The following is a 25,699-nucleotide window of genomic DNA, read 5'->3' as shown; positions in this document are numbered from 1 at the left end:
CGCTCACGTCCCCTGGAACTCAGCGCTTACTTTAACGGCATTGGAGTTTTATATAGGCGAGAAATGTAGCATGTTCGCTGCAGAGTTTGCTCTCTTGCATTACTGGCTTATCAATACTCTATGTATCACTGGGAGTTGGCGACTATCTGATGGCGTTGAGAAGGTTCTCATGAACAAGGACTCCTTTTTGTAGTGTTTTCTAATCATGTAGAGATACGAAGCGTCATGGCTGGTTCTCACGGTTTGGCCGAGCCTCGTGTTACGATGACTTGACTGTGGCCACCGTATCCAGAGGGCAATTTTTAACTCTCATCCAGTAATCCAGTTTCTAGTTGCGAGAGTGGTGGTCTGCACTCGGCCGTGTTGCCATCTTCAAACACCTTTCGTAGCGGACTCAACTTGACGAATTCCGCCATTGTCAAAGGCTCTCCTTGATCGTTCTCATGCAGCGTCGACTGCATCTCCGTTTCTCCTTCCCACTGCTCTTCCTCTCCTTTCTCTTGTACATTTGCACATCTCTGCAATTCCGCCCCCTCCTCTTCTCCTCGTGTATTCTCCAGCTTTTGGTCCAACGCCCGCTGCGTCTGTGCATGCAGGCCACGTGAATACTCGTCGATTTCCCCCTGCACAATGGACTCCCTCGGCGCAGCCTCCTCACGTACACGCTGCCCCGTCCCATTCCGCCGCGGCAGCTCCCCGAAAACAAAGAGTTCCCGCCGCGTGACCACACCGTTACGCACCACAGGCTCCCAGTTTCGCCGGGGAAGTATATACTCCCTACTCTTCACCTCCCTGCCCTCTACCACCACCACTTCGCCATTCTCACCCATCGTCGTCGCCGCCGCCCTCGCCTCTTGCGCCCTTCGCAGTGCGGCCTGGGTTTGGAAGTTTTGCTCCAGATCTTTTGATAGGCGGATGAGCGTCCTGTCCTTGTAGACGGGGAAGTATCCTTGGTCTTCGTTGGCCTTGGGCGGTGTGAGGACAGCTGGGATCTTGGGCGTTGTGGCGCTCCGGGTTGGGAGAGTTGTAGGCGGGGGCGTGGTGGGTTGTGATTGTGGTCGTGGCTGCGGTCGGTCGAATGCGTAGTCGTAGTCTGGGAATCGTATGGGGGATGGGGGAGAAAAGGGTGTGCGAGAGCCGAAGAAAGACATGATGTCGGGTGAGTTGTGGTTGTGGCCGTCGACTTCCAAGTGGATTATGGTGTGTGAATTGTAGTCGTCTCCGTTGATATTAAACAAGTCGTGATTACAATCGTAAGAGAAAAATGCTATAACATACCATACCCTATACACCCTCTATCCAATCTTATTTAAAAGAATATGTATCCCCCACCAAACCCATACCCTGAAATACAAGAAACCCAACCGCTTCCGCCACGTTTCCGCTTTATATTCCCTAGGAACTGCATCGCATGCGTACCGGTAAACGGCTGGAAAAGATGAGATATCGGTGGACTGGACCGGACCGGATCGGACCGTACCCTAGAGCACCGTGCCTGATTCCATCCCATACCGGTAATGGGTTGTGCTTGGCTGAGACAGTATATAGCGTTATGCAACTCATCCCCCAACCCAAGACATCCCACAGATCATCCAACTCCATGTCGCGTACCCGTACCAGATTCATGCTGAACGCTGTCCCTATCAGCAGACTACGACACTGTATGAACGGTACTACCATGGAAACAGCATACCATACCATACTCATGCTCATACTCATGCTCATATAAACAACAACACCCTCTCCCGCCCACCTACCCAGCCTAGAAGACCTACAACATGCAACAGCACCGGCACCCGAGTTCACGCGCCCCACACCCAAGTCCTGGTTCTAGTCCGTAGGCTTCGAGTTCGTGGGAGATCTACAGCATCCTCGTGCATCGATGTATCGGAACCGGGCTGGAGATTTAGTGCAGTTTTAGTGGGTACTGGATTGGGTATCGTGTGCATGTACCTTGGTGCTAGGTACTCCTACCATGCAGTACGGTACCGCTACCTAGTGCGAATCGCACCGCACCGGTACTGGTACGTGTGAGCATGTATATCAATGTACACACTGCCCCAGTACCAACCACACCCAGCAAGACCAAGGCGTTGTATTGAACATATGCACACGCACATGCATACGCTGCGATGTATCTACCGGTATGCTACGGTATATTGTTGTGCCAAAATATTCTCTGGAGATGAAGATGTGGCAGTTGGGTTTGATGAGGGGATTGGGTGGGATTGGGTGGGATTGGAATTGGGAATTGGGGTGTAAGGGGGGCGAGGGGGAGGTGTGGGGGGTGTGGGAGTTTGGATTGTTTTGGATTGTTTTGGGTAGGATAGTGTGGGGTGGGGTGGGATGGGGTGGGATGGGATGGGATGGATGTTGTGGATGGTGGATGGTGGATGGTGGCTACCTTGTTGGAGTGTAGTATATCTACACCTACACCTATACTTACATCTGCTACACCTTGCGGTAGTATTCCACAACAGCAATAATTATCTCCCTTTACAATAATCCACCACCCCACCACCCCACCGTCACTCTAAATCTACACAGTCCACCCCCCTACATTTCTTTCTCTCCTATACGTACTCTCCCCTCCACCACTCCACTGAACCAAGTCTTGTTGATATAGTGGGTGGTCTGTGGCGTATCTGGCTTGAGAAGGGAAAGAATAAACTACTGGAGCTTTTCAAGTGCCTGGGATCAGAGCATCTATCAATTTATCATGTTATCCTGATCAACATTTCATCATTACCTTTGCTTTTTCTATATGACTTGGCTGAGGTATAAGAGTGAAGAGTACGCTATTAAGAAAGAGACAAGAATCATAAACGTCATACCACCACGTCCCACCTATTCTAACAGTATGCCATCCCTATATCCCAAAAAGTCCAAAGTAAAAACATTACTAAAAAATAGACGAGGACATCACCAGCTAATCGCTAAGCTCCGCGTTCCTTGCCGCGGCCGCCGCTCCAATCATCTTCAACGCCGCCGGCGCATCGTCCCATGGCATCACCAGCTCGACAAACCTCATCTTCTTCGTTTCGCCGCTGCTAAACGTCTGGTCCTCGAAGAGCTTGTCAAGCTGCTCCTTGGTCTCGACACGATACGTCAGGACTTCGCCGTCCTTTGCACCAAACACACCAGGAAGCTCCTTGTATTTCCATTCTTGAACATCATTGTATGCATCCTCGTAGCCGTGAATCAGGCGTTCAATCGTGTATCCCTTGTTGCAAATGACGAAGATGATGGGCGAGAGTTTGTTGCGAATCATCGTGCTGACTTCTTGGGCCGTCAGCTGAAAGGAGCCGTCGCCGGTGAAGAGGATGGTGCGTGCAATGTTCATTTCTTTTGCAGCAAGCGCGGCACCCTGGCAGGAACCCGTGGCATAGCCAATGGAGCCCCAGAGGACTTGAGAGATGGCGTTCACGCCGGCTGGGAAGCGCGTTTCCCAGATTCCGAAATTGGAGGTGCCGGTCTCGGTGATGATCACATCGTTCTTCTGGAGCCATTGACCAAGACGGGGCCAGAGCCAGGCGTGTGTGATGGTGGGTTCTGATTGAGCAATTGTGTGGTCGTGAGGGATCTTGTTGTTGGGTGTCGGTCCGGCTTCGATATTCAGTTTACCCATCTTTGCAGCGACCTTGGCGAGAACGCCGTTCATTCGGACGCCAGGGTACTCGGAATAGCGGACATTGACGCCATAGCTGTGGAAGTCGATGGTGTTGAGTTGAGACATGCGGACCGTGAAGCCGGCGGTGTTGAAGTCGGACTTGATAGCGCCAATGTTGAGAATGAGGTCGGCAGATTCGACGCGTTCCTTTACACCTGCGTTGCTGCCATCTCCAGCATATACACCACCATAGTTTGGCAACGTCTCGTCCACTGCGCCTTTACCCATTGGGGCGACGAATGTGGGAATGCCAGACTTCTCGACGAGGGCGTGAGTCTCCTTCAAAGCGCGATGACGGATGGCACAAGCGTCCACGAGGATTACTGGATTCTTGGCTGCGTGTAGGTATTTCAAAACAACATCTACGACATAGTCCTCCTTTTCTTGCTCGTTGGGGGCGAACTCCAAATTCAACGGTGTGTTCAGTCTGTCGCCATCGACCTTCTTCTGCACCATATCACTGGGCAGAGAAATATAGACAGGTCTCGAATGAAGGTAGCACTCGCGGATAGCGTTGTCAATCAACATGGCAGCCTCGTGTTGGTTGTTGAGCATGGACACCGCGCAGGAGATTTCCTTGGACATTCTCGAGAACACGGTGAAGTCGCCATTTCCGAGCGTGTGGTGGAGTAGCGCGCCATTCTTCTGGGATAGTGTTGATGGGTAGCCGACAATGTGGACAATGGGAACAAATTCAGAGTAGGCTCCAGCGATCGCGTTGACCGCTGACAATTCACCGACACCGAATGTTGTGACGAGAGCAGAGATGCCCTTTACACGAGCATAGCCATCAGCAGCATATCCAGCATTGAGCTCGTTACCTGTAGATGTGCGTTAGCAACCAATCTCTCGCTCAAGCACTGTCTTCTCGTAGCTTCGTAAACTGATTGCTGACTTACAATTGCCGACCCATTTCAGTCCGACCTTTGGAATATAATCGAGCGCGACCAAGTTGTAGTCTCCAGGAACTCCATGTATCGACTCGACACCGACTTGCTGTAGTCGGCGAAAGAGGTACTATGGTCAAGTTAGCACTGGCAGCTAAGTAGTAGCCCCTCCTATGCAGAGAGACAACAAACTCACCTCAGCAATGTCAATTGGGTTTTTGATCTCTTGGGAGCGTAGATCTGATGCCATTCTCGAATGGTAGAGTCTGCGAGGATTACAGTAGCGGTGTAGTAAACAATTGGTTTGGATTGTGCGTCGTGAAGATGTCGGGAGGAGCAGCCGCCTCTTCTTTTAAGGGTCCGCAAACATCATCACAAGTATGAGGTCATAGCCATTGATGGCCCCCCCCCCTCCCCTCGGCCTTTACCGGACAGAGGATGCGCAGAAACACTTTGCTTGCAGACTGTGCACCCAATCTTTGTCTGGCGAAAAATCCTAGTTTGCCCAACAACACGACAAGTAACGCAACTTTCGAGTTATGCCTTTGGTCAGCTCAGGTGGCGTGAGAGCAAAAAGTACCGGTAACGGCTGGGCAGGGGAGGGGGGCTTGATGCTTAGTACTGATTTGTTGCTACCTGTTGATAGCGGGGTTGTTTGCTGGGAGTTCCAATCGACTTGTTTCCTTTTCCATGGGATGGTCATCTTATCAAGGCCGTCATCTGGCCATGACGAGAGGGCTTGGGGCAAGGGGAGTCCGATTGTGGTGAGACGAGACCGTGAGAGCCCACTGTTTGACGGTGCACGCCAGATCGGGGTCTCTGCCTGCTCTTCGAGGAAAAGGCGTGGAGAGTCAGTCGACATTGGGAAGCCAAGATTTGTTCCGTATGCCTGTCGAGAATCGGCGTAGGCTGGTGCGGCAAGTGGAGCCGCCAAAGTGGCTGACTGCCATGGTTGCGGAAACCTCAGGAACAGAGGGTAGCACAGGTACGACCGCATGCGTGGCCACCAACACGAGGATTGACAGGTCACTGGAAGAAAGTGTCAAGGTTCTAGCTTCATGCTACATAGCGACTAACATACTACTATACCGACCATGGGCTACGGCTGACTACCTTGCCATGTTCTATTCGCGCGATCATGTTCACATTGGCGGCCTGTTATATCGTGAGAAAAACGCACTCATCCTTGTCTGAGACTACGAGCTGCGCAAAGCCGATATCGTCAGTGTGCTGACTGCCAGGAGACTTTTTTTTGCAGTTGGATTTGCATGATATCAGGCCACGCGTATGCAGTGCTTGCAGTCCAGCCCAGCAGCCCTGCGAAGCATTTCCAGCAGGTACGAGTTCAACAGAGATGCAAGAGACGTCGTATCCACAATGCGTGCAGCTCCATGGCGTGGCACTGGCCTGGGCCAACTCGAGTGGCCGATGGGCCGGTGTGAGTAATGTGGAATGATCGATGGAGCCTGACGCGGTGCGATAACGCCTGTCAAGTGATTGGGCTGTGCACGCACGCACTGGGTGTTGACCAGAGATACTGATGGACATCTTCTGTCATGCCTGCGACATTTCCATGGAGAATAAGGGAACGGCCGAGTCACGTGAGAGTCGACGAAGGGAGAGCTCGCCGCCCTTGTGACCGTCTCTCTGGAGTGACTCGGAAGTGGACGCAGACGATGAGGTTGGCGCTGAGGTCCTTGGCCCTTCCAAGGGGTTCCTCCCCCAACCCATCGCCATGGTCTGGGGTGTATGTATTGGCATCTACTGTTGGGTGCGGTGCCACTGCTTTCCCATGTAACACACGTAAGTCGTCCTACTTGGCCCCCCGTGCTTTACCACTCGCGCCTTTGAAAGCGTCTCGAGAAGGACGTTATGGAGGTAGAGTAGCCTTCGAGGAGCAAAATGGTCGACAAGGGCGCAGTGTTATAGCCGGCCTCTCGGCTACTGTTGGGTACGAGGGCAAGGGTGTGGGCTGTGAAGCATCCTTCGCGGCCGAATCCAAGGACGTGGATACTGTACGTTGTGAGGAATGGGGGTGGGTGGTCGACAGGGTGCGGTGCGAGAAAACGTGGGGTTTCCTGCTTGGTGGGATGCGGCTTGAAAGCACCGTAACGTTCCCCTACACAGCGGCCTTTTGCTGGCACGTTGGGATCGAGATTCGCATACAAAAGAAGGCTATAGTTGCGTGTTGATATTGAAGTCGATACGGGGGCCTTTTGCTCAGATGTAGCACTCAATCGACAGGCTTGGGCGGTGATCCTTTATGCCTACGGGAGGGAGACGTGCGCCCATGCCAATCCGACTTTCTTCTCGAGCTGTTCTTCAGCTCTCCACAAGGACACGCTGTTTCAGACCTCTCGGAGGAGCATGTATCGCGAGCCCCATCGCAATGCATGGAGGATGCTGTCCCTGCCTTTGGGCCTGCCACCTCGCAGCTGTGTTGCGACGTATGATGGACGAGAGAATGCGTCCATTGTACCCTAGGTATCCTACTGTGTACTCTAGCCATGTAGTGCCTACCGTACCGTACAGCGCTCACTCACCTGCGCACCATGGCTGGCCTGCAGGCAGCTCTGGGACGCAGGCACAGTGTGATGCAATGGCCCAGTACGGTACCCCACCAAGTCTGTCTTTGGTTCCTGACTCTCAATGCCCATCTTGACTCCTGAATCGCGCATTCTTCGGCGTCGCCGTCATCTAGCCTACTTATGTGTACCCGGCCGTTGTCGGTTGATCTTTGTTGTCGCAACTGGGGCGGCCAAGCATCTCGAAGCGCCCGCTTTCCCCGACGCCAGGCGCCCGCGTAACGAACGACTTGGACTTTGGCTGCCAGCGCTGCATCCATCGACAGCCTACAAGCCTTCCCCCACCCACCATCCACCCCTTCCTCCCCCGTTCCTCCCCCCTTGTGTACTTGCGTGTTGTGAGCACTGGGACGGATAGTTTTGGCCGCGCCTTGGAGTCTGTCGTTTGGCCGAGCGGCAGATCTACACAGTACCGCACGGCATATTGTATGTGTGTGTGTGTGTGTGTGCACTGCATGGTACATACAATCCCTAGAGTAAGAGTAGACGCATCTCGCACGGATCCACGGTTGAACGCGACCTGATCGCCCAGCGCCCAGCGCTGGCTGGCAAGGGCTTGCGCGACTCGAGAGCACGCCCACTTACTTGGTGAGGGAAAAAGGGTTTCGTGATGTCCACAGGCTGCTGCAGGCCATCTACGGAGCAAATCTCTCTTGCCCGCCGTCCACCACGGCCTAGAGCGAGTGAGCGACCGAGTCCCAGACAGCCACTGAGTGCGCCACCCGTGTAGGAGCGAGAAGAGAGAGACAGAGAGGGACAGAGAGACAGAGACAGAGACAGAGACAGAGACCGAGACAGAGAGAGAGAGAGAGAGAGAGTCGACAGCGGGCCTCGTCCACCACCACCTCCGTTGGATCGTCGTGGGCGTCCCTGTTCACGGACCGATCGCATCGAAACCTGGCGAATCTGAAGCTTCCCGAGATCCCTAGCGGCTCCTGTGCGCCGACGTCGTTGCTGCTGGCACCCTTGGGCACCTCGGGCCCTCACTACCCCGTTCTGCTGTCGCCAGGAGGGAGGAGGAGGAATAGCAGTAGCAGTAGTCGTAGCCGTTGTAGTTGCAGTTGCAGTGCCAACAGCACCACCAGGCGGCTCGCTGTCTTCGAGCCCTCGCGGACGGGCGCACACGGTCGCAAACGCTCCACCCCTCCTCCAACGGCCCCAGGCCTTCCTCCACGCCCACAACAACGCCCGCCGCCTTACCTCCCCCCGCCGCGACCATGCACTACATACCAGGCCCGCCGCCGCAACAGCAGTCGTCGACACCCGGCGCTGGCCAGCACATCGCCCTCCCGCCGCCGCCTCCTCGCCCTACGCTCTACAACAACAATACCTCCAACAACAACAACCTCGGAGGCATCGCCCTCCCGCCGCCTCCCCACGCCAGCAGTCAATGGGGGCCCCCGCGCCCGCAGTACCAGCAGCAACAGCAGGCTGGCGGCTACGACCCTGGCCAATATCGCAACTACCCTCACAACATCCCCCCTCCGCCCGGCCCTCCTCCCCAGCAGCCACAGCCGCAGCCGCAGCCGCAGCACGATCGCGACTACAGCGGCTTGACATCTGCCACCTACATCCCCGGGGGCGAATCATTTGGGCCCGGCGTGGGCATTCCGCCGCTGCACTCGAGGCAGTATGCAGAGCCTGCGAGCTTCTACCGCGACGACAGCTACTCGGCCAACACCGACGGCCCCGCGCCCGCCTTCCCCTCCCTCCACGAAAGCGTGCAGAGCGTGCAGTATGGCACCAATAACAACGGCTACAACATGCCGCCGACGCCCAGTGGCCGTAGCCATCTCAACATCCCCACACAGAGCGCCCAAGGCTACGACGCGCCGGGACCGCCTACCGCAACGATGCACAATCCCATGCTGCAGCACCACGAGAGCGTCTTCCACCGGTCCGAGAGCAATGGCACGACGCCCATCTCCCCGCACGATGCTTCCCTACAATGGCCGGCCGAGCGGGTCCAGCGTTGGCTCGCGAGCAATGGCTTCTCGCGAGACTGGCAGGAGACGTTCAAGACCTTGGGACTGGAAGGCTCGCGCTTCTTGGATATTGGCAAGGGACACGGCACAAAGGGCAACGTGGGCATGATGCACCAGGTCATCTTTCCACAACTCGCCAAGCAGTGCACTGCGAGTGGCGTTGGCTGGGATCAGGCCAGGGAGCGAGACGAGGGCCGCAAACTGCGCAGACTCATTCGCTCCATTGTGGAAACGGGATCCTCGAACAGCTCACGGCCGCATCGATCGGACACTGGGCTGACCCTGGCGAGTGCTGGCACCGAGGGCACGGTGGAGAATTCGCCGTACATGGGCTCGCGCATGGACTTTGGATCAACACCGACGACGGCTGGCAATGGCGAGGAGAGCCCTGGCCGCCAGTTACTGGTACACTCGCCTGGTGCAGGAGCAAACCAGCCCATGCGCATCTCTACACAGCGCGTATTCACAGTGCCAGGTCTGGGCACCACGCCTGACTTTTCAGAAGGTCCTGCACGCAGCGCCTACTCCAAAGAGGTCTTTCGCGACCTGGAACCCAAGCAAAAGAAACACAGCCCCAATGCATCCGGAGACTTTGCTCCCTTGCCACTCGGTAGTGCCAACTATCGACAAGCAAGTCCGCAACATAGCCCTGGTCTTGCGTCTGCGCGCCCTGCAACCAACAGTGGTCAGAACAGCGCTGGCCTGAGCAACTCTGGGCGCTACTACAACCACATCCGTGGCAACAGCTCAGACACCAACCTGTCCACTTTTGCAAACACAGGATCGGGGCCGCCTTCTGGAAGATCGATCCCCGACGGTCGATCTGAAAGTCGCAACGAGAATAGAAAGAATGGATGGGAGGGATCCCGACCTGGTACCGGCCTGTCCCACTACAATTCTGGAGATGCGCCAATGAGCGCCAATGAGCACAAAAAGGGCTTCTTCAACAAAATCATGGGTCATCGGGGTAGAAAGGACAACCACCCGTCACCGGACGATGCCAGCCTTGATTCACCCACCAGCCCAGTGAGCCACCGTAATCTTCCTGCGGCCTCTTTGTTCGGCAAACCGGGAATGAATTCGAGCGAGACCTCTTTGAACGAACGACCACCTTCAAGGAGATCTGCCCAAGCCGATGCAGACAATCGGAGTGCTGCTCAAAGACGCGCTCCAGCACGGGAGGAGCGCAAATATGCCTTTGTGACGCCGGACGGCTGGAACTACCGCCTTGTCGACGTGACCCATGCCGACTCCGCCGCGGTCCTTCGAGCCTTGTGTTGCGAAGAACTGAGTCATGGCCTCAGTCAAATACCCGGTGTTGAACTCCATCTCACGTTGCCAGGTCAAACCGAACACGAAGAACCGCTCTCCGATTCGAAACTACTCAAGGCTCGGTCCAAGTATGGCAACCGCGTCGGGGAGCTCAAGATATTTGTCAAGATTCCACCCACAGGACTGAACATCACAGTCCCAGAAGCCGCATCGAGTCGAGCCACCCCAGAGAGCAACTATGCACACCTCAACTCTGAACCCCAGTTGGACTCTCCTGGTGCAAAGTCGGGCGAATCAACCTTGGTGCCTAGAGAGACTGCAGCTCTACGTGAGACAGTGAAGAAGAATGAACCCATTCCCGACGTAGTCACTAGTCAAACGAGCAGTAATGGTAGGGGCGAACAATCCCCCTGGGGTCCCAGTGATGAGTCGCAACAAATATCGGAATCGGAGCGTCGGAGACTGCTCGAGATCGCCGCAGAAGAGCACCGCAAGGAGATGCAGCGGAAACAAGAGGAATACCTCAAAATCCGCCAGAACAGGCTCAAAGGCCGTAGTCCGGATCTCAACGCTTCGAACGATACCATCAGCATTCACGGTGTGGGCATTATTGACTTTGATGAACCGCGCAATTCTCCGTACGATGAGCTCAGAAAACCGTTTGAGGACAAGCATAAGCCTAAGCAGTTGGTGCCTCTGAGGGAACCGCCTCCAGTTCCAGCGGACACGAGTACTTTACTCAAAGCCAACTCCTTGTCACGAGCGAAAAATCGGACATCTTGGCCAGATAGCGATGATGGCAACCCGAAGCGTCGTTCGACTGAGTCGACAGGCGAAAAACGCAAGGCGATACCGCAAGGTCCTAGTGGGTTGTCAAATATCGCTGCCGCAATTATAGGCGCAGGGACCATAGGTGCCGGGGTTGGGGCAGCCAACAAGGCGCCTCCCAAACCTCCACCAAAGGATGATGTTTCAACAGAAAGTATGCGTCCGTCACAGGCTGTGTTGAAGGATATGGGCTTTACAGATTCGGGCCGGAGCAGTCCAGGTGGGTCACCCCGAACTCCCGGCGAGCTCACAATGAGCAAGGGCAATGTACCGTTCAGAATTCCTGACTATGTGGAAGATCTAGTGGACGACTTCTCACCCGACAAGCCTGAACTCACCCTGGAAATGCCGCGGCCGCGTAACACCTCAGTCTCCAAGTTCAAGGACGACCGACCACCTTCGCCAGATCTGAGTCCTCATTCAGCACAACCCCCTGTCTCCACACTGAGCCGAGAGCCGTCAAGAGTCTCGGTGTATGGACCCACGCATGATTTTGAAGAAGCGCGAGTCTCCTTTACCACAAGGTTGCCAAACCGTGGCTCCGTGGATTCATCAGACGACGACTCTGACGACGGGCTCTTCGCCGCTCCACTGGCGCGCGCAGGTCCAGCCACTCCCGTCAAAAGTGCGCCACTCCAACGAAACGGCTCACGCAGTCAACGGCCAAATCTCAAGCTCAAGACATCCAGGTCAAAGAACTCGCTGGCTCAACCAGAGAAGTCAGCACAACAAAGCGCGGCTGGCGACCACGAATCCCAGCCAAGCGACTGGCATCCAGAATCCGCTGCCTCTGCCACCTGGACTGACTCGCCTGATGACACCTACAGGTTTTCTCGAAGAGAGTCGTTTGCGAGTGATGTCTGGGCAAATCGTCCTCCCGCTGAAGCTCTCGTGGAACACCTCGATGAGCTCTTCCCAAACGTCAATCTGGATCAGCCTATGCTTGAGGAAGAAGAGTCAGACGCGACGACAGACCCAGCTAGCGAATCATCCAAAGAGGCCCGATCTAGTCCAGCATCATCCCTTGATGACAGTGCCGGCCCATCTCAGTCACTTTCTCGTAACAAAGCAGGTCTGCAGTCTATTGCACAACGCAATATGCGAAAATCAGGCGCAGGTCTCGGACGAACTAAATCGATTCGTGAAGTAGTCAAATCACAGTATCAGCCTCTCGAGAAGCGAGCTATACCAGGTCAGGCACCTGGTGCAGCAGGGCCGTCCCGCGTTGCAACACTCCGCAATGGCGGTGATATTGTCCGGCGAAAGTCAACCAAGATGTTTCACGCCAACATCCAACAAGTCAAGCCCCCACGAGGCTCCCGGTTGATCCAGCTAGAAACGATCCCACAGGACCATATTCCACTCCCCTCACGCCAACCAACCTTTAAATGGATGAAGGGTCAACTCATCGGCAAAGGGACCTTTGGGCGCGTCTACCTTGGTATGAACATCACAACGGGAGAGCTCATCGCTGTCAAGCAAGTCGAAGTCAACGCCAAAGCCGCAGGCTCCGACAAGGACAAGATCAAAGATCTTGTCAAATCGCTCGACCAAGAAATCGACACGATGCAGCATCTCGACCACCCCAACATTGTCCAATACCTCGGTTGCGAGCGCAAAGAATACAGCATCTCCATTTTCCTCGAGTACATTTCCGGTGGTAGCGTGGGATCCTGCATCCGCAAACACGGCAAATTCGAAGAATCCGTCGTCTCGAGCCTGACCAGGCAAACCCTGCTCGGCCTCTCGTACCTGCACCGCGAGGGCATCCTGCACCGCGACCTCAAAGCCGACAACATCCTGCTCGACCTCGACGGCACCTGCAAAATCTCCGACTTTGGCATCTCCAAGAAGACGGACAACATCTACGGCAACGACGTGACCAACAGCATGCAAGGCTCCGTCTTCTGGATGGCACCCGAAGTCATTCGCTCGCAGGGCCAGGGCTACAGCGCCAAAGTAGACATCTGGTCCCTCGGCTGCGTCGTGCTCGAAATGTTTGCGGGCAAGCGGCCGTGGAGCAAGGAGGAGGCCATTGGCGCCATTTATAAACTCGGCTCCTTGAACCAGGCGCCGCCTATCCCCGAGGACGTGAGTCGGGTGATTGGCGTCGAGGGCCTCAGCTTCATGTATGATTGCTTTACGATTGATCCGACGGAACGGCCGACGGCGGAGACGCTGCTGAGAGCCCCGTTTTGCTTTAGTGATCCGAATTATAACTTTTTGGATACGGAGCTTTATGCGAAGATTAGGGGGGCTTTTCAATGAGGTGGGGGGGGTTAGGTTGATGGGTAGGTAGGCTGTTAAGTAGGGTGAAGGATGAAAGGGGTGATTTTTTCTTCAAGGAAAAGGGAGGTGGGGGGATTCGATTCAATCGTTTGATGCATTTCATTTTTTTTCCATTTTTTTCCACTCTTTTATTCTTTTTCTTTGTGTTGGAAGATTGGGAGCACAATTGCGAGGGAAAAGGGAAAGAGCACGCACGAGCGTTTGACTGAAGAAGATTTTTATTTGTCAGTGAGCACGATGATGATGTATGTATATGTATAGGTTATATACCCGTGTTTGTATTCCGTGACTTGTTTTTTTCGGGTGGCGTAGGGTGGTGGCGTGGTTGTGTAATGTGGTGTTGACTCTCTTCTCGATGCGACAGGCCCAGTTCAAACTATGATTTAAGATTTTGCTTCTCTCATTCTCATCACCTATTCTTCTCCTTCCTCTCCCTCTCCCTCCCCCTCTTTCTCCCCCTCTTCCTCCTCAAACTCAAACCCCCCAAAATACACACAAAGCGCCTAAATCAAACCCCCAAATTAGCAAAACAACCATCACACAAATCCACATCCAAGAAAAACCCCCCGACGTACCTTACTCGCGCCCATGATGGCGTAATGCGCAACCTCTAATTTCGTGCCGGCGTCGCTGTAGCGCGCGAGCTGGTTGAGGTCCGAGTTGCGTGGGAGATAGAGGACGAGTTCGCGGGTGTAGGAGGTGAAGGTGCGGTGGAGGGTGGCGAGGTTGTAAGGTTTCATGGTGTCGAGGTTGAAGATGTTGGGGGAGGTGTAGTGGGTTCCTGATTTGGGGTTGTGTCAGGAGGACATGTATATACATCTCCCTTCTCACCACACATGCGCATTTCCACGGTACACAACCAGAGGTTAAAAAAAAAGGAGGAGGGGGAAGAGGAAGACAAACGCAACAGGGACGAGGGAAAATAAAAAAATAACGCACCACCCCACGGCGGACTGGCAAATACAACAAGCCCCTCGGTGCCCTTGAATCTCCGCATCACCTCGAAGCAATCACCCTCGAGCCAAAAGATTTTCCCGCCCACGCCGTAGATTTCCGCATTGTGTTTTGCGCATTTGAGCGTCTTTGCGTCCTTTTCGATGCCGAAGACGCGGTCCCAGCGGCCGGAGCGGGCGAGTGCTATGGCGTTGCCGCCTACGCCGGCGAAGGCGTCGATGATGGTGTTGCTGGTTTTGGGAGCGGATTCGGAGATGTGGGCTGCGATTTTGCTGGGGGGAAGGGTGGGGGTGTTAGTTTGGGTGGGAAGGGGGGGTGGTGTTTGCGGGGGTTGAGATGGGGGGTTGAGGGCTGGGGGCTTAGGAAATGGAGAGAGGGAAGATGGGTGAGATGGAAGTGGGTGAGGACTTGGAAAATCACATGTTGTGGCTGAGCGAGGAGAGGAGAAAGATATACTTTGCGATTGGTTCTGGGGTTACGCCGAACCAGGCGTCTTCTGTCATCCAGATGCCCTTGTCATATTTGGACCAGATTTTGAAGCGCTGAAACCAGTATCTGGAGCAGTTTGTTAGTGGGGTTCTTGTTCTAAAGTGAGGGTGGGTGAATTCTGGGTACTTCTTCAAGTGCTCTGGGAACTGATCGCCATGTGACCACTGGTGAATACCATTTTCATCTGGGCCGTTCTCCATCTTTGTGGCGAACAGCACTGGCGAGTTCCCTAGTCTTTGTCAAAACAGACAGCTTCGGCAAATCCGAGAGAAATTGTCGAAATGAGAATCGGGGTTGATACTGGAGAAGTGAGTGAAGCTGTGCATGAATGATGGATCTGGTACAAAAGGGAAACTAAATATTGACCTTGCCCTTTTGAGATTAGCGTATATCTGTGCAACTGTGTGCTGGCGGTCCTCTTCTAGAGAGGCATGGAATGCATGAAGATCTATCGGTATCTCTCTAAAGCATGAATCCATCCTTCAGACCTTCTCTCTTCCTATCATAAATCTTCATGCTCAGCAATATCGAGCATCTTCATCCCTTCCCCGACTAGCGCCGTCATCCAAAAGCTATGGCCACCTCTAGATACCAACTTCAATTCCAACACCAAAGCCAGCTGTCCGAAACAATATCAAACTCATCACCACAACCGCGCATCATGACGAGCATGTTTGGCGCCCTGAACCGCTTTATTTCGCGACTCGATGCCGCGCCTTTGGACGATCAGCAGTCTACCACAAACGGCGCGTACGGCTTCCAGGTGCTAAGGAATGCGAATCAGGAAGTACCGCTAGAGCCATGGTTTGATTTTGTGATTGGCATCAATGGACGGACGATTGTGAGTTGGATTACATGTGCAGGATGAGCGGATGATTGTTTTTCGCATGGGATGACGAGAATGGGGTTAATGATGAGAAATAGGATAACCCTGATCCCACGCTTTTCGCGACTGAAGTCAGAAACTGTGCAGGAACTACGATTAGTTTGGGGGTGTTCAGCGCAAAGGTAGGTTTGATATTGAGTTGCAAGCCTTGATTCTACACTGTCTTTCTAAAAAGCCGCGTCACATCCTACATGGTTTTCCTTCCTTGTTCGATGTAGCGATAAAATGGGGTTCAAAATCTTCGAAAACGATTGTCATTGTCAGTCTGACTCTCCACAGGGCCAGAAGATTCGTGAGGTTTATCTCTCCATCCCTGCCGACAAACCCACTCTCGGAGTCTCTCTGCAATGGTCGCCTCTTTCCATTGCGGAAGACGTCTGGCATATTCTTGATGTCATTCCCAACAGTCCTGCTGATGTAGCAGGCCTACTACCATACGGCGACTACGTAATCGGTAGTCCCGAAGGCCTTGTTCGTGGCGAATCTGGCCTGGGCGAACTTGTTGAAGATGTAAGTCACATGCTTTTTCGTACCAAGCATAGCAACTGAACCATTAGTTCCTCAATCATCCTCTGCGACTATACGTCTACAACCACGAGTACGACGTTACAAGGCCTGTCACCATCACTCCTTCGCGTCACTGGGGCGGCGAAGGAGCTCTGGGCTGTGTTCTCGGCTTTGGTGCTCTACATCGCATTCCTCCGTCTCTCGAGGAGCCGCCTCAAGCACCCGGTGAGACCCTCTTCTCAACAGACAGCCACACCACGTCCTTTGACGAGAAGCGACCTATGTTGTCTGGATCTCCTGCTCCAATTGCGCAGATCGGTACACCTGCCGAACTATTTGTCCCGGCAAACATGGCACTGCCGTCCAAGTCTCCTCCACCACAAAGTGGGGGTGTGCCACCGAAGAAGAAAGGCAGAGCGCACCATATCGTAAGTCCGACTGGGGGAGGTGGGCTCGATGACTACTTCAAAGAGGGCGAACAGAAGAGTTGGGAGGAGGATTATGCGCCGAAGAAAGGAGGCGGTGTGCCACCGCCTCCAAAAATTGGAGGACCGCCGAGGGGAGGACCACCGCCGAAGAGTGCTACACCTGTTCCAGGTGAGGCTGCAACTGAGGCGCAGCCAGGTGGGAAGGCAGAGGCAGAGGCAGAAGCATAGTGATGCACATGTCTTGTGTCAAGGTTAGCAATGTCCTAGCAATCCCAGCCAAATGCATCAAAAACATACCCCTTACTCATATTCCGCTCTCATTTACTCATGCCCAGCTCCCAGCTCCTCTCTGAATCGACTGATCCTTCGTTGCTTTCGCTCAGCGAAATTTCCCTCTCCTTCCCCCTCTGAACTCGACTCACTCCTCACTTTCGTAACCTGCTTCTCCTCGCCATCCAGGAATGAGTCCATGCGGAGAGGTGTCTCCCCGGGCCGGTTGACAGTCATACTGCCTTCCTTGCGGCCACTCACAACTTGGAATGACGAAGTGTCAGGAGAGGTAGGTGAGGTTGTTGGAGAGGAGGACGGTGAGATGGCGGTCTTTATTTTGGTAGTGAGGTTGCGTAGAAGAGGCATATTGGCGTATCTGTGTGTGTAAGTCGTATTGGAAAGATGAGTGAGAATGTGGCGTAGAGTAAGTATTAAAGGATTGTATGTAATCCGCGGAGAGATGGGATGAAAGGCGCCAGGTCGTGTGACAGTCGAAGAATCCGACAAAGTGTATTCCTTTACCCGGTATCTGATCTTCTCCTGTCACGTCTAGTGTCCAGTAATACTTCTTTCCCTAGACGAACTTTCTATATCTTATGGCGAAAATGATGTAGATCGCCCTGGGAAACCATTTCACTTTCAACACGAAATAACAGCAGCCCTACTCTATATAGCGAGCGACTGAATCAAACCCGATCCCCCCTTCCCACCCCCCTCTCTCCCACCGCTACATCACTCAACTCACCCGACACCCGACTAAAAACACAGCAGAAACGCCGCATACGAATCCTAGCTTCTCGCTCCCCTCCACAACTCAATCGCGGCCAAGCCACCAACCCAATAGCCCACTGCAGTAGCTCGAAAACACAACACACCCGCAACACCAGCGCCCCTTAATGCGCTTTTTGCCCCATATTCATGCACCACACATTCTAGACCGTAAGATGTGGGGTTGTTCTCGGTGGCCACACAGAGTAGTAGGTGACCCTCGACGTTAGTGCATGTAAGAAGCCATGCGACCGGCTGCCGATCAACTGGCATGGTACCTGAACCGTTACGAGTCGCGACTGAGCGAGCGACGAGTCGGGAAGACGGTAGATGAGATTCGCATCTGGAAAGGGCTATCGAAACGGAGTTTCGTCTGCTCTAGAATACGGCTACTTGCATTTTGCCCTCTCCTAGCTAGATTGTGTTGTGCAGCGGGTGTTCTAGCCTTCCTCCTCGGCGTAATCGTTTTCGCCCCTCCCACACCGAAACTGTAATGCCATGTTTCCTTCATGTGCCTGCTCGGACAACATACCCATATACTATGACAATAGGAAATCACGGCTGCGAGACAATCTACTACTCGGATCCTGAATATTTCTGCCGAGTTTTTCTTCTTCAGTTCCGAGGAATGCGTGCATGGCATGGTGGATCTGCCCTCGTTACGAAAGACCCGTCACGAAAACTCATGTATCTACATGTCATTCATCTTCGCCGTCGCAATGGACAACCGACGACAAGCACGCAATTAGCACAAGTGGCACAAACCCCCCCCCCCCATGCGCATCGCCACAGCAAAGTTGACACTTCAAACTCCGCCATATGCAAACCGCGGTAAGCAGTAGCATAGGGGTAGTTGAAGATTTCCGGTCGTGCATGCAGCAAGAGCAGCAGCAGCGAAGATGTTCGGTACCGCCAAAAAAAAAGGAGAAGAGACAAATGCGGTATGGGTTACACCGCCGCTTCTCTCTTATTTCCCAGTGCAGCCGTACTGGGGTTTTGACATCGAGCTTCGTGTGCGCAATCGCGGCTGCTGCGGACATGGACTCTAGAATCGTTATGCCATACACGGTTGTGTGGGAGATCGACATGCGACATGACATGGATAATAACGGGTTGGATGGCCATTTCTTTGAATGACTCTTTCGCTGACGTCCCTGTCGTTGTACTCAAACATCTATGACAATGGCATTGTGACACCTGTCCAAATACTCTACTCTACCGGTCGGTACAGCATCCCATCATCCATCGAATCTCCGCCCTCGGCCCTCCGCAATCTCGCCTCAAGAGATCGGATTCGTGCAGTACCCATGGTACCTATCTACTCTAGATTCAATAATCTCGCCGTTCCTCGGCCCCTCACCTGGTGACCGAACGCCGCCCAACCTAGCCCACTAAAGATCAGCACACATCATCCACAAAAGGAAGACCAAAACTGTTAAACTTTCTCAGCCATGCAAATATAGTCCTGTCTTTTACATACTACAAAGACACTTATAAGCATTAGTGCGGTGCCAGACCCAGACCAGACCCCAGATCCAACGATTCTACTTGTAGTAAGAGACACTTGACAGCGCCACCTCCGCAACCATACACTATCGCAGCCGTGTTTTGGATGTCTAGTGTACCTAAACATTCATACTCTATCCTTGACTACTACCATTTCTTCCTCATTCTCTCATTGCACTTACGCACCTAGTCAGTATGTGCTATTATCTTCCATACAAAGCATGAAGATCTTACACACTATAATCTCTACTTGGATAGCCCGCGAAGCTGGAGCAATTGGTCACTCAGTGTGGTGCTTTCCCCTTTACATTCATCACGCCGTGACTGCTATTTTGCCCCATTGGGGCATGCGCATTGCCGCAAAACACTAAAAGTGCCCTAAACCACCCCTCTACGAGGATTCCGTCGTGTTAATACAGGTAAATGATGAACGCATAGGGCCCGCATGGAATCCATCTTGTATTCTTCTCCTGATAGATCATCAGTGAAATCAAGAGATTAAAAAGCTTCCAGCTGGCGGTGATTCGAGACCTACTAGAGGAGATGTCATTTATGAGGGCGGAGTTTGCAACAAGCATTTGTGTCTATTGCCGATAGCAATGTGGCGCCCAGTTGTGAGTGGGGTTTTTGACGCAGGAAACAATGGTGACTAACTGGACAAAGATTCTTTTCTATTCAAATGAACGTTACATGCCATCTGGAAAGAAATGCGCACAATCCATCTAAAAATTGCAGAGAGTGCCCTAGAGACCATCTTCATCTTCATGCATGCTCAACCTAACATGTCGCGAGTGACCATTAACCAACTAGGCAGCTACCTCGTGGATCGCGAGAGGGACGTAGGCAGCGCGCGTAAGTTTGCTCGAAATCTGCTAGACTAGTATCATTCAGCTAGACAACGATATTCTAGTCCTCTATCAGCACCTATGCAGTTTGCTAAGAATCTGAGTGTTGACGCTAAAGATCCTTCAGCCATGCCTTCTATCAAGCATAGACCATGCGAAGCATATTGCAATAGTCAAGAACTAGCAGAAGGAGCTAAGGTAGGCAAATAAATTCATATAGTAAAGCTCTGCACTCTGCTCTATTAAATTGTCAAACATGACCCTTTGGCCTTGAGCTTGAGATGTATTTGTAAGAGAAATTCTTCTAAGTATATAGAGCTACGCAACATGTACCAAGGTCCTAGGTCTTGAGTCCTAGATTCAGGCGATGTTGAGGTCGAACAAGATGCGTTTGGTTTAAACCTCTTCCTTCGTTTTGGCTAATATTATGTAATAACATTTCCCCAATGTCGTTCACATACGACCATAGGACACTGAAAACTAGGCTTCCCGTCCGCTCAGCCATATATAAGCAGTGTACCGGCGGATTAGTAGTTAGGTGGGTGACCACTAGCGAATCCCCGCTGTTGTATGTTTTTGCTGATTTTTGTCTCTCTGAGTCGCAGTGCTCAATACTTCAGACGCATAGAATAACAGTTCAGTGCGATGTTGTAGATGACTGGGGTGTATACATGCTAAGCTTTAGGACATGGCAGAAACAGTATTTTGACCACTTTTTTAATTGTGCTAAGTAAGTAGTTAGCGTATGTTCCCCTTGGTCACTAACAGTGACCACAAAAGTAAATACATCCTGTGTATGCTTCCTATAGATTTTTTAATAGTATTTGTAGCAGGCTATCTGTCACCTAGCGCTTAAATGCAGTATATATGTGGTTTCGTTGGTTTAATCAAGTAGAATAGATCTAAGCTTATACATAATCTAGAACTTTTAATCTTGAGCTAGACTTAAGGTTCTTCTATCCTTTTACACAAAAGCCTACTGACTTTACCGTGTAATGTTAACAAAAATCTATTATACTGTGCCTACTTTGGCTATATCAAGTGTTAATCAAGTATAAAGCTGTGGCAGGACAAGAATGGAAAGAGAAAGCACAAAATTGAAGAGAATAATGATCAAGACCGCAAGGCAACTAAAGAACTGAGGATTCAAGGATTCAATCAGCCAGACGAACTAAAGGAAAGGAAGTTGAAGAGGTAAACACCGGACAGTCAGCCCAACTCAGAGGAGGCTGTTGGTTTGACGAGCAAAAAGACAAACAAAGAGAAGTTGGTAGCAAGTGGGAAGAAGTAGACAGAAGTTTCATCGGACCGCTTTAATTTTCGTAGACAACCTTGAAGAGAGGAGCATCCTACCTACCCAAGTCCTAAGTGATCGAGCCACATCCGTGTTTCAAGATTCTTAACCTCCTTTCTCGCGAGAATCTCAGAATTCTGCAAGGCGCTGAAGGAGGAACTAGGGCGACCAACGCTTGAACAGCTAGATAGATGTGACGCAACTACGCAACCGATCTATGACTTTGTCCTGCATAAATGACCAGAACATGGCTACTGATCAATCCATTGCAAGGGCGAGCGATCTGATCAAGAAGCTAGGGAAATTGATAATTTTATGACTGTCCTTGGAAAAGGTTCAGCAGGCGACAACTCCTTGCCTCGGTCTATCTTGGACGACATATTTGGACAACACCAAAGGAGGACATTATTAGCAAGTGCAAGTTGACGTCGCAAGGCTCAAAGAGCAGCGCCGTCGCCAAGAGGCGAGGCAGGCGTACTTCGAGGCATGCAAGGTTCAGAAACCTCATAACCAGATCCAGAAGCTTTTAACTACAAATGGGCTTCGAGAGACCCCATGTCTTCTTCCAGAGAATGAAAGAGATGGCTTCGAGACAGGCAGCAGTAGCAGCGAGTCAGAAGATGACGACGACGAGGATCCCTTGGGAGGGTTCAAAGTTAACACCGTGCTCTATGGTACCTGCGGATATTATATATCCATTTAATAATCCTCGTGGCATCTCGAAACAACGACGACGACCCCTATCTAGAATATTCGACTCTAGAGTTCTCCACTGAAGAGTTTGAGAATTAGATAACATTTTAGTAATTGCTTTATCAAGCCGAAATCGCTTACAACAGCTTGCTGGTCTCTGTCATATCCTGGGTAGCATGGGTGCAGATAGCCACGAACGTAGCATAGTATCTATGGAAGCAAGGATATTGCAACATGGCACGAAATCTAATTACAGAAGCGCTTAAGGTACGAGAGAAGCTGTTAGGAACGAACGAATTGAACCCTGTTAAGCGTGGAAATCCTAGCTAGTTGTTGAGTTGGAGAAATTATGGCGAAACAGTGGTATTGCACAGGCGAGCTTTGAAGGGTATCAAGGAGACATTAGGTTCAATACAACCCTTCACGCCACCAGCAATCTAAGGAGGTACAAGGAATTTGGGAAATTGAGTCGACTGGCACTGAGAGGAAGCAAGATGGTAATGTGTTCATGTCATGTTGACACTATGACAAGCATGGTGTTTGTATCACAGCAACAACGCAGTATGAGCAAGCGAGGAAGATAACCACCCTTTAGATCTGATAATCATCGTAAGATCTTTTGATACTGTTTAGCATACAGTTCTCAAAAGACATTCCTTACATATCGAAGTGAAAGCATACATTGTTGATGCATAGGCACGTATCCCTGTAGCTGGACACTTTGCAAATCATCTCATGTAGAAGATCTGGCTGGGGCCGACAGAAGGTCAGAAGGAACGCATGCTGCCGAGCTAATACGCGCTTCGAGGTCACAAACACATACATCTAGAGGCCCATTCATTACAAGATCTTTTGGAGAGAAATCGAATTCTGCCAAAGTCGTTCCGAATGCGCCTTCCTGGTACTTCATATAGAGTCAGCGTCTAGATACAACCAATCCAGTGGTGCTTGCTCTAGGTGTTTATGCAAGTGGATGCTCCGCTGTAGGTGTTTATGCAAGTGGATACTCCGCTGATACCTATCGCAGTGACACATAGTCGCGCGCATTCAACGTCTTGGCAGTCTCTGAGAATTGCCTACTAATTTCTTGTTTTGGCTTCTCAGCCTCTGTTCGCGCCAAGACTCGCTGAGCGTCTTCGTACTCATCAACGGTCATCCCCTCCGTCGCCCGCGGTGAGAGAAGCATGTTCCGAATAACCATTAAAGATGGCAGCATCAAAGTCCCTCAATTTGGTTAGCTTAACTAGACGCTGTTATCTCTTATAGAAATTGATACAGGAAAAGCCGCACCTTGGTCGCATGTGGTTAGTAGCGTTTAAGCAGCCTCCTATATCGTATGTATCTTGAAATAACTAATTCTCTTGTAGATCTAGGAATAATGAGTTTATGTTGAAAGACATCCCTCTAAACATATTCTCAGCCTTTAACGAGAACATTCGACCAAGACTTCCTTAAACTTGCCGTATATGGCTACTATTGGATACTATACTAAATTAGCGCATATTTGTATATGAATACCTGGACGATAATTTCTTAAGTCTGGTTCGTAAACAGATGCTAGTGAAAGCTCGGAAGAAATTTCTTAATGCTGCTTTGTGAGGAATTGCAGATATGCACGTCTGTGACACACTACGGTAAAAAATTGTTTACTGTAGAATGGTACGCTAGGGGTTTACTATATAGGTGTAAACTGACCTTGTGTATACCCGTAAATAGGTTTAAAGTGGTGGTTTACTTTTAATAGTAGGGGTTTAAATTAAGTATAAAAAGTAGTTTTATTTCTATTATACACTATAATACCTAACTAAGACTAAAAGGGGTAGAAAAGATTAGCTTTACGCTATACGCACATATGACATAATAATGAGTTATGATATTTTTACTAATAGGAGGTGGTGATAATAGAGGTGGTGGTAATAATAGAGGTGGTGGTGATAGAGGTGGTGGTAGAGGTGGTGGTAGAGGTGGTGGTAGAGGTGGTGGTAGAGGTGGTGGTAGTGATAGAGGTGGTGGTAGAGGTAGTAGAGGTGGTGGAGGTGGTGGAGGTGGTGGAGGTAGTAGAGGTGGTGGAGGTGGTGATAATAGAGGTGGTGGAGGTGGTGGTGGTGATAGAGGTGGTGGTAGAGGTGGTGATAGAGGTGGTGGAGGTGGTGGAGGTGGTGATAGAGGTGGTGAAGAAGATTAAAGAAAGGAGGGGTAAAATACTTAAATAGTAGGAAACTAGGTATTACTACGTAATACTAGTAGATTAATAGAAGTAGAAATAAAAGTAGTTTACTTTTGTGGAATACATGGTATAATAAACCCTATTTAGGTTTACTTCTTCTACCTAAACCACTTCTTAGTCTACTTTAGATAAATATGGCTACTGTAAACCGGTTTTGTACCGTAGTGACATTGTCCATTTAGGTGAGTCTAACTATTCCTATCCTTCACCGAAATGATATAAATAACTGATTTTCTGTAGATGTAAAGCCTGATAACATTTTGGTGAATTACCGCAATCTTAACGAAGAGGCCGTAATTGAAAAGGTCCAAATCTCTGATCTTGAGAATGCAGCCTATCTCCTGGAGCCTAGGTGTATCAAAGGAATGCTAGCTGGAAATGATAACTGGCGCAGCCCTGAAGGTCACTTCAAGGGAGAGCTTAACAAACCATCTGACTTACACTTATTTGGACTAGTAGTGAGTGGTTAATATAAGCCAAAAATTATAATCTATTGCTAATATACTAAGTGCATTTACGCTGTTCTTGGGCGTGTTATACTAGGGCCTGACGATGACTTCAAACTACACGAATTGAAAGGCGCACTACCTGCATTTATCCGCCTGCAGCGCCAAATATTATATTTTGGGGACAAAGAAGGGTTAAATGTACTCATGAAGGATGTTGGTGATAAGGAAGCGAACTGCGAGATTCTTAGAATGCTTTGGGAGGATTGGGCGCTAGACTATATCCCATATGTGCCAATTCTCTTACTGGACAGAAGTTGACTCGACGTTCAAGGACTTGATCTGAGGATTGAACAATCTGGACCCTTCGCAGCGGCTTACAGCTCGTTAGGCACTGAGCCATCCTTCGTTTGAAGACATTGAAACTACTTACTAGCATATAAAAACACAGATATAGATAATAGCTAGATGCGCTTAGCTCTTTTGTATATATATTAGAATAGGCATCAAATACCGTGACAGAGTTCCTATGCGCTATTTAGGTACTTATTAGTACTAGTCTGTAGTGATTCATTAATGGTTAGCTTATCTTTTCTTAACCCTTCCCCCCTGTGGCGTGCTATGTTAATGACCAATTACCTATAATAGTAGGATAAAATTAATTAAAGAGTTGCTATAGAACTGGACTACAATTTATATAGGCTTTGTGTAGGAGTAGGGTACTGAATAGGTATTAGTAACACCTACCCTAGGTACCCTAACCCAATTTCCTAGCCTATATAAGATTAAGGTAGAAGTAGCTATAGAAAAATGTCGCAAGCAGGAAAATAGGGCAAGAGTGAAAACTCCTACCCTACCTCCGTTGTGAGA

General features: G+C 51.0%; 9 protein-coding genes across 9 annotated transcripts; 5 read left to right on the top strand and 4 right to left on the bottom strand.

The window, feature by feature from the left end:
* Window positions 1-302: 302 nt before the first annotated feature.
* On the bottom strand, window positions 303-1,151 carry IAQ61_010271 (uncharacterized protein; the record flags this gene model as incomplete). The annotated part of the gene is made up of 1 exon (XM_003841604.1): window positions 303-1,151. One exon carries the CDS (start codon window positions 1,149-1,151, stop codon window positions 303-305), a length of 849 nt encoding a protein of 282 aa, XP_003841652.1.
* A 1,540-nt stretch (window positions 1,152-2,691) lies between these two features.
* Window positions 2,692-4,807, bottom strand: IAQ61_010270 (uncharacterized protein; the record flags this gene model as incomplete). Its single annotated transcript, XM_003841603.2, has 3 exons — window positions 2,692-4,491; window positions 4,570-4,687; window positions 4,754-4,807. The coding sequence occupies 3 exons, from the start codon at window positions 4,805-4,807 to the stop codon at window positions 2,930-2,932; spliced, it is 1,734 nt and encodes a 577-aa protein (XP_003841651.1). The 3' UTR covers window positions 2,692-2,929.
* Window positions 4,808-6,233: 1,426 nt separating this feature from the next.
* Window positions 6,234-7,219, top strand: IAQ61_010269 (uncharacterized protein; the record flags this gene model as incomplete). The annotated part of the gene is made up of 2 exons (XM_066098728.1): window positions 6,234-6,572; window positions 6,884-7,219. The coding sequence occupies 2 exons, from the start codon at window positions 6,234-6,236 to the stop codon at window positions 7,217-7,219; spliced, it is 675 nt and encodes a 224-aa protein (XP_065951273.1).
* A 1,140-nt stretch (window positions 7,220-8,359) lies between these two features.
* On the top strand, window positions 8,360-13,495 carry IAQ61_010268 (uncharacterized protein; the record flags this gene model as incomplete). The annotated part of the gene is made up of 1 exon (XM_003841600.2): window positions 8,360-13,495. The coding sequence occupies one exon, from the start codon at window positions 8,360-8,362 to the stop codon at window positions 13,493-13,495; it is 5,136 nt and encodes a 1,711-aa protein (XP_003841648.1).
* A 312-nt stretch (window positions 13,496-13,807) lies between these two features.
* Window positions 13,808-15,391, bottom strand: IAQ61_010267 (uncharacterized protein). Its single transcript, XM_066098727.1, has 5 exons — window positions 15,086-15,391; window positions 14,927-15,025; window positions 14,456-14,742; window positions 14,092-14,297; window positions 13,808-14,019 (listed from the first exon to the last, which is right to left on the bottom strand). The coding sequence occupies exons 1-5, from the start codon at window positions 15,157-15,159 to the stop codon at window positions 13,930-13,932; spliced, it is 756 nt and encodes a 251-aa protein (XP_065951272.1). The 5' UTR covers window positions 15,160-15,391; the 3' UTR covers window positions 13,808-13,929.
* A 142-nt stretch (window positions 15,392-15,533) lies between these two features.
* IAQ61_010266 (uncharacterized protein) lies at window positions 15,534-17,008 on the top strand (the record flags this gene model as incomplete). The annotated part of the gene is made up of 4 exons (XM_003841598.2): window positions 15,534-15,800; window positions 15,884-15,967; window positions 16,125-16,355; window positions 16,403-17,008. The coding sequence occupies 4 exons, from the start codon at window positions 15,534-15,536 to the stop codon at window positions 17,006-17,008; spliced, it is 1,188 nt and encodes a 395-aa protein (XP_003841646.2).
* Window positions 17,009-17,101: 93 nt separating this feature from the next.
* Window positions 17,102-17,416, bottom strand: IAQ61_010265 (uncharacterized protein; the record flags this gene model as incomplete). The annotated part of the gene is made up of 1 exon (XM_003841597.2): window positions 17,102-17,416. The coding sequence occupies one exon, from the start codon at window positions 17,414-17,416 to the stop codon at window positions 17,102-17,104; it is 315 nt and encodes a 104-aa protein (XP_003841645.2).
* Window positions 17,417-18,061: 645 nt separating this feature from the next.
* Window positions 18,062-18,567, top strand: IAQ61_010264 (uncharacterized protein; the record flags this gene model as incomplete). The annotated part of the gene is made up of 2 exons (XM_003841596.2): window positions 18,062-18,144; window positions 18,370-18,567. The coding sequence occupies exons 1-2, from the start codon at window positions 18,064-18,066 to the stop codon at window positions 18,565-18,567; spliced, it is 279 nt and encodes a 92-aa protein (XP_003841644.1). The 5' UTR covers window positions 18,062-18,063.
* Window positions 18,568-23,422: 4,855 nt separating this feature from the next.
* On the top strand, window positions 23,423-25,150 carry IAQ61_010263 (uncharacterized protein; the record flags this gene model as incomplete). The annotated part of the gene is made up of 5 exons (XM_066098726.1): window positions 23,423-23,494; window positions 23,577-23,618; window positions 23,654-23,702; window positions 24,624-24,841; window positions 24,893-25,150. Coding segments are annotated over 5 exons (639 nt in total), but the record flags the coding sequence as incomplete, so codon positions are not given.
* Between the last annotated feature and the right edge of the window lie 549 nt (window positions 25,151-25,699).

The sequence above is a fragment of the Plenodomus lingam genome, assembly GCF_022343315.1.
Source record: "Plenodomus lingam strain CAN1 chromosome Unknown contig_8, whole genome shotgun sequence".
Classification (NCBI taxonomy): domain Eukaryota; kingdom Fungi; phylum Ascomycota; class Dothideomycetes; order Pleosporales; family Leptosphaeriaceae; genus Plenodomus; species Plenodomus lingam.
Note: the sequence above shows the minus strand (reverse complement) of the source record. Positions and strands in the feature narration are given on the sequence as shown.